Below are 12,361 nucleotides of genomic sequence, written 5' to 3'. Positions count from 1 at the left end.
TTCTCTCCCTGAATGAAAACAAAGCGGTCAAATGCTGTTAAAATCATATTGCACTACAAAGGATCATTAAATGTATTGTGAAATTATTTTCATGACAATTAAATTACAATTATGCCCGAATTGGCCTTACTGTAATGCAAAAAAAGTAAATAATTGTATTATATTATTATAAATTGTTTATAATAAAATTAAAATATATATATTTTTGTTTTGAGTATATATTATATACTCAAAATTGAGTATATATTATACACATTTACTGATTTTTTTTTAGGATCTTCTTAAAAAAAATTCAGTATTTCAAAATTTATTTAAAAATGTTCACATATTTCTAGAAATAGTAAGCTGTAGGTAAAGACTCTCACTGTGCCTTAAATAATCATGGTACATTCCACTAATTGCAGATATAATTAGAGTTTTGCAGTTCCAATTTGGGTTACATTTTTACATAATAATTACATAAAGAGAAATCTAGCGCAGAAAAGTTAAATATGCACACATCTTAATTGTAAAGTAAGTATGAAATTTGAGACAGTCTGTCATTAAAATCTAAACATGTTACACCCAACGGTAAATAGAGCTTATCTAAAGACTTTTTTGCACTTTCTGAGGTACTAAATTACAAGCCGTACACATGTGGAAACGCTGGTAAGAAATGTCCTCCTTTCCCGAGTTGCCAGGTTGTGGCTGCCCATCATGTGAATTCTAAAATGCATGTTTCTGGTTACATGTGGATGTAATTTGTGCATGGTGGAACACACCTGACAGAAAATAAGTAATGTCCCACAATCTGCATGAGGCATGGGGTATAACACACCCATACTGCCCTACAAAGGCAAACACTGTAACTACACATTTTGTCAAAAATCTTTTAGATATTATTATCAGCCCGAGACAGACGGGTTTGACTCGACTAAGCTCAGATTCAGACAAAAAAGTGTGAAAACTGATATTTAATCAATCAAAAAAGCATTAAAGACATTTCCAGTTGTAGATTTGCCTTTATAGGGTAGCATGCTAATAATAATAATAATGCATTCTGTTCACAGTATATGTTAATTTTCGACATATGTGGATGTTGTATGTGTCCAGTACTATTTCTTGTAATATATTTACAGTCTTATATTTAATCTGCATGTAGTAGGCCATGTGTCAACACTCAACAATGTAGCATACTGCAATCTGAATCATTTATCAATGCATATTGTGCTTTCATATTGTGTTTCATTTGCAATTCCTAATGAAGCCTAAATGAACTGCCCTCAGTATTGATGTAACTTGGGCTGTGCTACAAGATACTAAAGTGTTCCATGTCTAACGTGCATGCAAGTCTTCTCATTCTTTACTGAATGTTAGTGTAAAAATGTATATTTCCCAGTGTATTTCTCTTTCATGCACACAAATACATGCACTGTATGCTTCACCCTAAGGCTCTGACATTTTGGAAAGACCTCACACAAAGCATGCTCTCAAAACATGACAAACAATAATTGTACCTTATACCGTCGCTCTGCAATTATATCCAGGAGAAGGCCAATTAAAAGGAATTTATGAGATTCCATGTGACTTTTATCTCTTTTAACCTTTTGGTGGTTGTTGTGCATGCACTGAATGTTTGATGCAGGTGAAACGTACAGTAATGAGCCATTTCTGATCAAATAAAGTCATAATCAACCAAGTCAGGAGTTGTTCTTAGGTTTTGGGGTTTGTGTGTTTCATTTTCTTTTAACAGTCCATATGCATGTATGTTTGCATGTCATGATTAAAGGCCGTATCCAGAGCTGGTGGCACCACTAGTGCTTCAGAAACCCACCCTTATGAGGGAGCTCTCTTTTGGTGCGCCACATGAAACCAAGCTTTGGTTACCTAATCATCCCTCAGTGGTCTGGGGAAACCTGGTGTTACCGCTATACAGCGAGCAATTCTGTCTCAGATCCAAAGAAGGCTGGGAGTTAACAAGGAAAACTAGCAAACATTATAATAGTGATCCTGTCCAGGGCTGCGTTTTTCGAAAGCATTGTGAGCAAAGTTGAGAGACCAGGGTGCCATCTATGATCTACTTGGGCTTACAATGCTTTTAAGACTTAAGTCTCATCATGCTAGCCCTTTATGAATGTATAGAACTGGAAGACAATTTCTTATCAAAGTGCTAAAATGCACAATATAGCAACAGCTATAATGCAAAAAACAAATTCACAAAGCTAACACAGTTTAAAACGTGAATCTGAAACCATTGCTTTAAACAAGTCACTTCAACGGTTGTGCCATGCATCAACTCCAGAAGAAACTCATAGTTTGAACATGAAAATGTCTTTCGTGTTTAAGCACTACAAACTGCACAGCTCTAGTGTTTATAGATGTGGGATTTCGTATAACTACAAAAATCAATCAAAAATACCCAAAGATCTTAATTTGAGCATTAAATCGTGATGATTTAACAAGTCCAAATACATTCTATAAATCATTTTTATAAGTTGGATCATTTCAGTGAACATTATCAACAAGTGTTTTGAATGTTTTTAAAGGTTATTTTATAAGTTTGTGGAACAAAATTTAAATGTCACATCTTTTAAACAGAGCCACATCCTAACCTGAACAAACATTGAGCTCTGCCAAGAGTCAAATCAAAGCCCTACTGATAAACAGGCTTGACTTAATGGGGCAGTAAATGGCAGGGCGGCACTAATTTTCAGGGACCGGGCGGCACGCAGATGCTGAGACAGATGCTGTAGCCTGAAAATAGATCTGAGCGACACACTGACAATTTATGTCTAAAAATCTGGGGGTATAGTATATCAATATATACTATCTCTTTAATATCTCGCCAAGCCAGCAACTAAATAAATGAGATGTTTTCAGACGTTTCTCTCCAGAAACCCTCACAGTAATCTCACACGTCTCCTCTGGAGATTCAAAAGAGATAAAAATGTCTCAGAATTGACAAAATATCAAAGTCATAAATCTCATTATGAGCTCAAACAAAGACCAAATTATCCGAGCATACCATTTGTCTGAAATTGTTTCAATTTTTATTTCTCTTAAGATACTAAAAGAGAAATATCTGAGACAAAGCTGATGCTTAGTGAAGGTGAAACTTCCTCAAAACTCCAGGAAGTCGCTTGAACTATAAAAGAGCAACATCTGAGCAATAAAGTTCGGCCACACTTTAGATTAGTGTCCAATTCTCACTATTACCTAACTATTTACTATGACTTTTGGCACAATAAACTCCTAATTACTGCTTATTAATAGTTAGTAAGGTAATTGTTACGTTTAAGTAACCTACCTACCTATTGTTGTTTTGTTTATTATCATTGTCCATTGCCATTATTGTTGCTTGTTCATTGTAAAGCATCCTTGAGCCCTGGAAAGGCACTATATAAATAAAACATTATTATTATTATTATTATTATTATTAAGTATTGGGTTGGATTAAGGGATGTAGAATATGGTCATGCAGAATAAGGCATTCATATGTGCTTTATAAGAAGGCTACTAATAAACAGCCAATATCCTATGCATGATAATAAGCAAGTTAATAGTAAGAATTGAGCCCTAAACTAAAGTGTTACCTAAAGTTCTTATGTGGGTTCACCTACAACACCAAGAGTGTACAATATTAATCATGCGTGTTTTATTCAAATATTATATGTACTATTTTGTATACTAAGTGTTAACATCCTGCTGAAAATCAGCTTTGCCATGAAACACAAACTTCATAAAAGCAACATTCTTCTTGTATTTATCATAACACCACAGTATTCATATATAATAACGCTCGACCTGATGTAAAATGTAACCAGCACACAGTAATTAGGCAGGCATGTGACCTTATATTCATATAGAGCAGAGAGCAGCTCATGAAGTGTACTGTGTCATTGACCCATAATAATCTAGGCGTTTAAGTCGCTATATATAGAGCTTTGGGCAAGACGGCAGTCTGCTGCTGGCAAAAAGCTAAGAAAAATGTCAGAGAGACGGATAAAAAGGATCGACGACAAGGCCACAAATATGCCCTTATGCTTAAAATAATCCAGAACTTTCTCGTGTGAGAGGACGTCTGATCGTATCCCTAACACATCTGATGGTTTACACCCTGTGCTGCTTTAAATACTTTGAAATTCTGGGTGTGATGTTGAAACTCAGACTGCCTGTTTATGCCGTGTATAGGAACAGGAAAACAGCTAATTCACATGAACTTCAAAAACAAGATAAAAGTCATCAACATCACGTGAATTCTTGAGGTAAAGGACCAAAGATTTGCGGGTGGGTTTTCCCTAAAAATGTACACCACAAAAAGGTGCATCTACAGACTTTTTAATACAGCACAACACTGTTTTGACACAGGAAGCGCATTCATTCTCACGCGCAAATCAACAGAAAACAAGATGCATGCTTCTGATGTAGCATTTCCTTCCTATATGGCATATAGTATATGCAATCAAAACGAAAAGTACAAAGATCTAAGCATTCTTAGTGACATTTACCTGAAAACCAAAGGGACGTTACATAAGAAATCCTAATTTTCTGATAAACTTATTAAAATGAAGTGAGTTTATGCTTAAAACAAGAAGAAAAAAAATTCCAGTGGTGTAAAGAAAAAATGTACATTTATTTATCCTACCCTTTTACAGATATTTTTTCTCATTTTCAGCATGAACTCACTTAATTTTGATACATTTATCAGAAAACAAGACTTAATTTCCTATGTCATCTTGATTCTCTAGTATGTATATTGATTTAAGAATCTTTGTCTATTCCTAGACAGCCACATAGTGTTGGCCCAGATCTAGGTTTACTGGAAAACAAGACATACAGAGAAAATCCCTTTTTGCAGTGCTTGAGGCCACAGCCTTTTAATAATCATGATAACGTCCAGGACAAAACCCCTGGTTGTGAGTGATTATGATTACAGAAGTAGTGGTAGTTGAATTATAACAGTTTTGGAGGCAATGTCAGACTGAAATCTGTCTTACCTTGGGTCCTGCAAGTCCAGGTATACCAGGCGGCCCAGGTTCACCCTGCGAGGGAAACAAAATAAGACCTCTTTCAATTAAATTCTTACTTTTCCAATCTTCATTCAAACAGAATACTGTAAAGTGCTAAATCTGTTAATAATCACTAATGCACAGAATGAATATTCATGAGTAGACGCTAAAAGCAGATTCCTTACATTTGGTCCGGGTTTTCCAGGTGGTCCCATTTCCCCTCTCTCTCCTGGGATTCCCTATAAAGCCACAATAGTTTGCATAAGCAAATATAATGTTTGGTAATCATTCAATGTAATTTTTAATAGATATACTATAATGTGTTTTTTTTTTTTTTTTACCTTGCTTCCTTGAATTCCAAAGCCATCTAAATCCAATTTGGAAAAGCCGGTGCCCTTAAAGGAGATTTTAAGGGAATAATTTCAGAATCATTGTAGTTTTTGCTTACTAAACCTTTAAACACAACAACAGGAAAATTAATATTAAATGATCAGGAAGTTTGAGACTCACTGTCGGCCCTGAAGGCCCCGGTGGTCCCATTTCTCCCTGTTAAAAGATTGGGGGGGAAAGTATTCAAGCCATTAAATAATTTAAATATTTTTAATAATGACAATGAAAATCTCAAAATCGACATACTTTGGGTCCTTCGAGCCCTCGCTCCCCCTTTTGTCCTGGTTCACCTGCTTCACCCTGTAAATGAAGAAATAAAATAATAACATAAAGCTTTGAGAATATCAGAAAATGTTCTTGATGTTTCACTCACGTTCTGTCCATCTCGACCAGGCTCTCCAGATGCTCCCTTGTCTCCTGGTTTCCCCTGGTGGACGAATAAATCATGACGGTAACACATTTGTCCAAACCTCCTGAGCCACTAATAATTCTACTTACGCCAAAAATAATTCTACTTACAGGTTTCCCATCAGGGCCAGGAGGTCCTTCTCTGCCTTTCTCCCCTCTGAAGCCCTGTGTTCAAACAGTGAAGAGTTAAATATGTGTTTTAATCAAATAACAAGCAAAAGGCCTCAGCAATCCACTAGGATGCATAGTTAAAAAATGCCTCACCATAGGCCCGGGTAGGCCAGGCAGACCAGGTTTACCACTGGGACAATCGCAACCTTCTACAGCAAGAGAGCGATCCGAAGGACACTGGAGATACAAAACATTGCACATAAAACACAAACGAAATAAACCAATCCACAATAAAAAAAAATAAATTGTATTATACATATTGAACATTTTAAAAAGCAAGTATAGTTAGGCTGGTGACTTACCCTGTCATCATCCTGTAACAAACACAGAAAGATAAATTAAAGTGTGAAGGAAATCAACGTTGGCAGATAAACACTAGACGGACACGTTCCTGGGTCCAACATCCTTTTTGGTCCTGAAACAACATTACTATCAACCGATTAGATTAGAAGATTCATTTAGGATTTGAGTTAAAGGCTTAAACAATATTATTATGAAACAATCCTCTTTTGAAAACACCAGCATTGCTTCAGCAACATGTATTGTGTTTTGGATGCTGATGTGATGTGTCCTACTGAGCTTTTTTGCTTACATGCAAATTAACCAGCAAGAATGCCTTGGTTAAAGGGGTGGTTGAATATGATTTCACTTTTCTAACTTTAGTTAGTGTGTAATGTTGCTGTTTGAGCATAAACAACATCTGCAAAGTTACGACGCTCAAAGTTCAAAGCAAAGGGAGATATTTACTTTTAAAATTACTTTTTAAGGACTACACGACATTCCTCCCGGGTTAGTGACATCACTAACCCTAAAATTTGCATAAACCCCGCCCCTAAACACAATTTATAGATTATCAAGACAGAATATGCTAATCAATGACTAGAAGATACTACGCATAAGCTACATAAATTCATCTACTAACCATTCAGAAATGTTGTCTACATGTCTCGAGTCTCTCCATCTTTCTGACTCCGGTTTGAACATAAAAGGCTAAACGTTTTTGAAATTTACAGTGCATGTCTGTGTGATGTAAAAAGACACGAGCTCTTGAAGCTCCGCCCCCTGCGCTGAGAGCAGCAGCAAATTTGCATTTAAAGCGACAGGCACAAAAACGGTGTGTTTTTGCTCACTCTCAAAAAGTGACAACTTTAAAATATCTGTGGGGTATTTTGAGCTAAAACTTAACATACACACTCTGGGAACATCAGAGATTTATTTTACATCTTGTGAAAAGGGCATTATACCACCCCTTTAAGCAACTTCTCCAGAAACACTATAAAAGGTTGACACCAACTAAGTTTTGATGGTGAAGCAACTAGACCAACATCAAACCAGCACTAAGCAGCATAAACCAGTTGGATTTTTCAGTAGGATCATTACCTTCTGATTTTTATTAACTAGATTAATTTAATGGATGTTTGGGGTAGAAATAAGTTTAAGGCTATGGTTGTTGAATAGGAATGTTGTTCCAGAACTAACAAAGGATGTTGATTCATGATGTACATGCCCAGTAGTGTGGCAGATAACATTACAGTCTTACCACAGAGTATATTTCACAAGCTGTCTCTCGCTCACTTTGCTGCGGGTCACAGTAGAGCCGTAACTTCTGCAGCACAATCTGATAAAGCAGCACCAGACACAACAGAAATGTAATGATCTGATCTGAATATTGTGATAGCAAACTACCAGTCTTCTGATCATTTTAACTTGGCACGTTAAAACTTGTGATCAGTCAGGTGTCAAAAAGAGCATTAAAATGTTGGAAACACTCACGGGGACTGTTGTCTCGATACTGGATTTCTTGGCCACCTGAGTCTTTCCGTTAATGTAGATAGGAACAACTGGATCTAGGAGCTGCTCCTCCACATACGCGCCATCTACGAAACAAGTGATGCGCTTGGGCTTCACCAAGAACTTCAGCTGGTGCCAATCCGTGTCAAAGAGCCTCTATGGAGACATAAATCATATTGTTAAAAGGCATCCACATTCAGTCCTACCATTTTGCAAAGTGCAAACAAATTGTTTAAGACATGAATACACAATTCAATTGTTGAGTTATCAAATAATGCTTCTGGGTCCAAGCCTCTACTCCGTTTCAAGTAAGAATATATCTCATAGTAACAGCCGTTTATGCACATTATTCATTTATAGAACACCTTAAAGGGTTAGTTCACCTAAAATTCAATATTGTATTCATTTGGATGCATATATTGTGAACTGGGATGCATGCAGCCAGTGTTTATCTTAATAAGATTTAAAAGTGACACAAAAATTTCACAGACCTTGATCCCTCTGTCATTAAAAATGACTGTCTGCTCTTTCTTCAGAGTGCTTGTGCAGGAGAAAGTGACAGATTTGTCTGGTCCGTTCACAGTCACAGCGATCTGCTTATCTCCGTCCTGAGATAACACCCTCAAGAGGTCAAACTTCATCCAGTGAGCTGGGTTTTTCAAGCGTAGAGTTGCCACAAACACAAAAGCTGGTGGAAGGCCTTCTGGAAAGATCTCTCTGTGAGGAACATCAGGTGTAGGTCAGAGTAGCCTGAATATCTAACTGCAGGAACATCTCATTTACATCACATTGACATAAGTCAAGCACTTCAACATGTGCAAGAATATATCTATGAGCTATAAATTGCAAAGCAAAAATCACCTGGTGTCATGAGTGATGTTCATGCGAGAGCTGAGCTGTGATGCTCTCTCTGATATCAAAGAGCCCTGAACCTTCTGAGCCCCCTCCTCAATCTTCATCAGGCTCATTAAATCAAAACCTTTCTGATCGTTCACTGTCCCAGGGATTCGCGTCGGACACACCGATTCTGTGAATGAGAGAATGCAGCCACTCAATTCACAGACACTTTACAGCCTATAGTTGCACTTCAACTGTTGTGTAATGCTTTGGATCAGAACGTGTTCGATAACCAGACAACCACAACAGAATAAGAATGATCTAATCTAATGAGACCTCTTTAATATCTCAGTTATTTGTCCTAAACAGCAATGAGATTAAATGGAGAGTAAATGGGGACTTTTCAGGAGACTTTTCAGAAGAGATCTCAACACTGTAAAAAAAAAAAAAGTCTCAAAAGACTGAGATCTTTATATAAACTCACGATTTTGCATCAAATTCTTCCAAAACAAAATCTAAGCAGCTATCCACATTCATTTTATTACTATACTAATTTTTTGTTCCTCCTAAGGAATTTCAGGAAAAACATCTAGGTTGATAAACAAAAAAACAAGCAATGACCAAAACAACAGAAAATGAATGCCAGTGCGTAACCATATATGCATTAAAAAAGTCACTAGTCCAAAGATCTCCAATGGTCTGTATTGCATCCTGTCATGGTGGATGATGACCAAGTCTCTCTTCAGGAGTAAACAAATGATTTGGGCTGCAAGTTTATGTCCCTGTAATGGTTATAAAAATATGCTCCAAAGTCAAGCACGACTCACCCTCGCATAGTTTCTGCTCCATCAGGTCCCATATGCTTGCAATAGATTTGTAGTCCTCCACGTGCAGCACGTAAGTAGAGGCTGGCTTGTTGGCCACGGACACCAACTCAGAGTTAGTGATCTCGTTTCCCACACCGACTGCAAACAGAACAATATTCTGCGCCCTGGCCTCTATTGCAGCATCCTCAACGTCATCCTGTGAGCGTCCATCGGTGAGAACCACGGCGATGCGGTTTCTGGGAGACTTGGAGGTGCGGTTGGGCATCCCGAAGACGTGGTCCGTGGCAAACTTGATGGCGCGGCCAGTCCGCGTGTTGCCTCCCAGGTACGAGATGGAGGTGATGGCCTTGACGAGCTCCTGGCTGTTCTGATGCTTTCCCAGAGGAATCTCCAGGCGAGGGGTGTCACTGTACTGGACAACCGCCACCTGAGTGTGCCTGGTGCTCACGTCAAAGCCACTGGTGATGTTGATGAGCCAGCGCTTGGCTGTTTCAAAGTTGGGCAGCCCCAAGCTCGAGGAACCATCGATGATGAACGCAAGGTCATTGGGAGTTGTGCTACAACCTGCAAACCCAGGAAAACATTTGCCCATAGAGTCCACATGCACACAGAGTCGTGTTACAATTCTTGAGGAAATGTAAAGTACAAGTAAATACAAGTACATTTGTCCATTTCTAACATCTCAATGTCAAGAGTTCCTCAGTTTACCTGAATTCACCCTACAGTGTCAACACAAGAATGACTGAATAAATATCACTAAAGTTATTTACTTTAAGTGTATTCACTAACATTATGCATTTGGAAGACACCTTTTTCTACAAAGCGACTTACATTGCATTCAAGGTATACCTATACATGCATTCCCTGAAATTGAACCCATGACCTTGACGTTGCTACTGCCTTGATCTCCTGTGTGAGCTACAAATTCCTCAAGAGTGTCACTTTAAGGCACATTTATATCGTTAAAATGTTCAATGATTTAAACCATTTGACTAATATATAATAAAGTATAAGACTAAGAATAGGATAACAAACCAGCTTGAGTGTCATCTTGCTGGAATCCACTGATGCACGGCAACAAAACACAAACGACCAGTGAACAAAACCTCCATGTCCTCATGGTATTGCAACTAGAAGCCACGTAGCCTGTGAAAACGATGGAAATGTTATGTAAATATATAATTAGCAATATATGTAATGAGCCTTCTCAGAATTATTACTTTTTTTACAATTATATTGTAAATGCTTAACGTAAAGACTCAAATAAATGTCTTCAGACTTCAAAACATTTTCAAAAAAGCACTGCAGAAGTACATGATTCAATGATGTTATTTTAACAAATGCATCCAAAAACTATGATTTCCCATGGGATATTTTAAAGTAATGCATGGTCCTTGGAAAAGTTAAATTGAGAGAACATCAAAAATGTCAATAAACAAGTAAAAACTTAAATCTCTCACCAACAGTGTGAGTCCTGGATATCCAGAGGTTTAAAAAGTCAGTCGCCACCAACACGTTACAAGGTAACAGCTAAAAATGCTCTCATCACTGACGTGAATTACAGTCCAGTGCGGAGATGGCAAGATACAGCCAAAGACTATTTTATATCTGCACCCACAGTGACGTACAGCCTTCCCTGGGCAGAATGAAAGAGGGACAGGCATCAGAGAGAGGGAGGAGTACGGGTTTAACCCTCCACAAAACCATCTTCAAAGAAAGTCAAGCCAAATGGCTCCAAGCCTCCATTCCCAAGGCCCGTGCCACAAATAGCGCAGTCCAAAATGTCTTTATTTTCTCTGCCGTCATGCATTGAGTTATTTAGAAGAGTCCATTGGCCTTGCATTAACATCATGTCTGTGCAATGTCTTTTGTGTTACAGCAAAGAATATGTCTTTATTCTTCCAGTAGCACATAGTTTGTTTCCATCTGTTTAGGCCAGATACTTAAACACAGATGTTGGCGCCTTCCTTTGAATCCCAATACTGTGAAAAAGGGACCACCGTCATTCTCTATTGGGCTGTTTATGAATGAAAATATGTTTAGAAAGAAAGTAGCACATCCAACCACATTAGTACCTGGGGAAGGAATATGTACCTGTGAGCTGCTTTGCTAAATGTCCCTGTGTATATATTTAAACACCACAGAATTGTACACATATCCGCTGTTCAAACACATTTATATATTAACAGAGCTATTTTGGATCAAAGGTGAGCCTCTCCAGCTACCAGAGGAATCACATTAGACAAAAATAGAGAAGACATAAACAACTCAACTGAACTGAACTGAAGCATGTGAGTTTAGTTTAATGGTGTGTAGTGTTTTTAATATGATGTAATGACGCTGAACTACAATGCATTTGTTGTGTCGAGGATCTAGGGTGGAAAAGCACTGGAAATGAATGATATATATTATCTCAAGAACAACGAAGGAGGAATGTTTCTGCTTGTCCTAATAAATTCAATGAAATGGTGGTATTGGGGAGAGTGGTTATTATGACATTTCCGTAATGTTAACTCTACATGTTCTTGAAGTTGAAAGTGCTTGTTGAAATATTATGCATGTCACGGCTATACAATGTCGCCCTCTAGTGGATACAATGGTCTTTACACTGAGTACATACTTGCATAACTAACTCCTGGGCTCGGGAACCCCTAGTGGTTCAAAGTGATTCGTAAAATTACATTTCATGTGTGCTTTTAAATTTCCTTTATTAAAAAAAAAAAACTTTAACTCAAATAAAATAAAAAAATTCTCAAAAATATGCCTAAAATCATACACACTTACTTCATGTCCTGGCGTCATCAATTTCTAAATGTCTGGATTATGGATTTATGAGAAAAATAATCTTGTGGTTTATGTAATTAATCATTGTAATATTTAATTGTATTTTGCTAAATTAGTGTTTCATAAATATATTTAATTATTTAACTAAATTTGTTATAGTTGAAT

The 12,361-nt window shown here is 37.4% G+C and overlaps 1 protein-coding gene across 1 annotated transcript in view; it reads right to left on the bottom strand.

Annotated features, from left to right (window-relative positions):
* Positions 1 to 10,532, bottom strand: part of LOC308696698 (uncharacterized protein) — a gene marked incomplete at its 5' end in the record, with an annotated part of 29,686 nt that extends 19,154 nt beyond the window's left edge. The window contains 16 exons of the mRNA XM_081375592.1: positions 1 to 8; positions 4,977 to 5,021; positions 5,174 to 5,227; positions 5,330 to 5,383; positions 5,499 to 5,534; positions 5,625 to 5,678; positions 5,752 to 5,805; positions 5,898 to 5,951; positions 6,051 to 6,134; positions 6,260 to 6,271; positions 7,498 to 7,575; positions 7,731 to 7,904; positions 8,240 to 8,465; positions 8,610 to 8,775; positions 9,413 to 9,976; positions 10,448 to 10,532. The exon at positions 1 to 8 is cut by the window's left edge and continues 46 nt beyond it. Of these exons, the coding sequence (XP_081231718.1) occupies positions 1 to 8; positions 4,977 to 5,021; positions 5,174 to 5,227; positions 5,330 to 5,383; positions 5,499 to 5,534; positions 5,625 to 5,678; positions 5,752 to 5,805; positions 5,898 to 5,951; positions 6,051 to 6,134; positions 6,260 to 6,271; positions 7,498 to 7,575; positions 7,731 to 7,904; positions 8,240 to 8,465; positions 8,610 to 8,775; positions 9,413 to 9,976; positions 10,448 to 10,532 (1,748 nt within the window). The remainder of the gene's footprint in view (positions 9 to 4,976; positions 5,022 to 5,173; positions 5,228 to 5,329; positions 5,384 to 5,498; positions 5,535 to 5,624; positions 5,679 to 5,751; positions 5,806 to 5,897; positions 5,952 to 6,050; positions 6,135 to 6,259; positions 6,272 to 7,497; positions 7,576 to 7,730; positions 7,905 to 8,239; positions 8,466 to 8,609; positions 8,776 to 9,412; positions 9,977 to 10,447) is intronic.
* Positions 10,533 to 12,361: the final 1,829 nt, after the last annotated feature.

Source organism: Scardinius erythrophthalmus, assembly GCF_964197995.2.
Source record: "Scardinius erythrophthalmus genome assembly, chromosome: 9".
NCBI classification, from domain to species: domain Eukaryota; kingdom Metazoa; phylum Chordata; class Actinopteri; order Cypriniformes; family Leuciscidae; genus Scardinius; species Scardinius erythrophthalmus.
The sequence above is the reverse complement of the archived record's forward strand: the minus strand, read 5'-3'. Positions and strand labels throughout refer to the sequence as shown.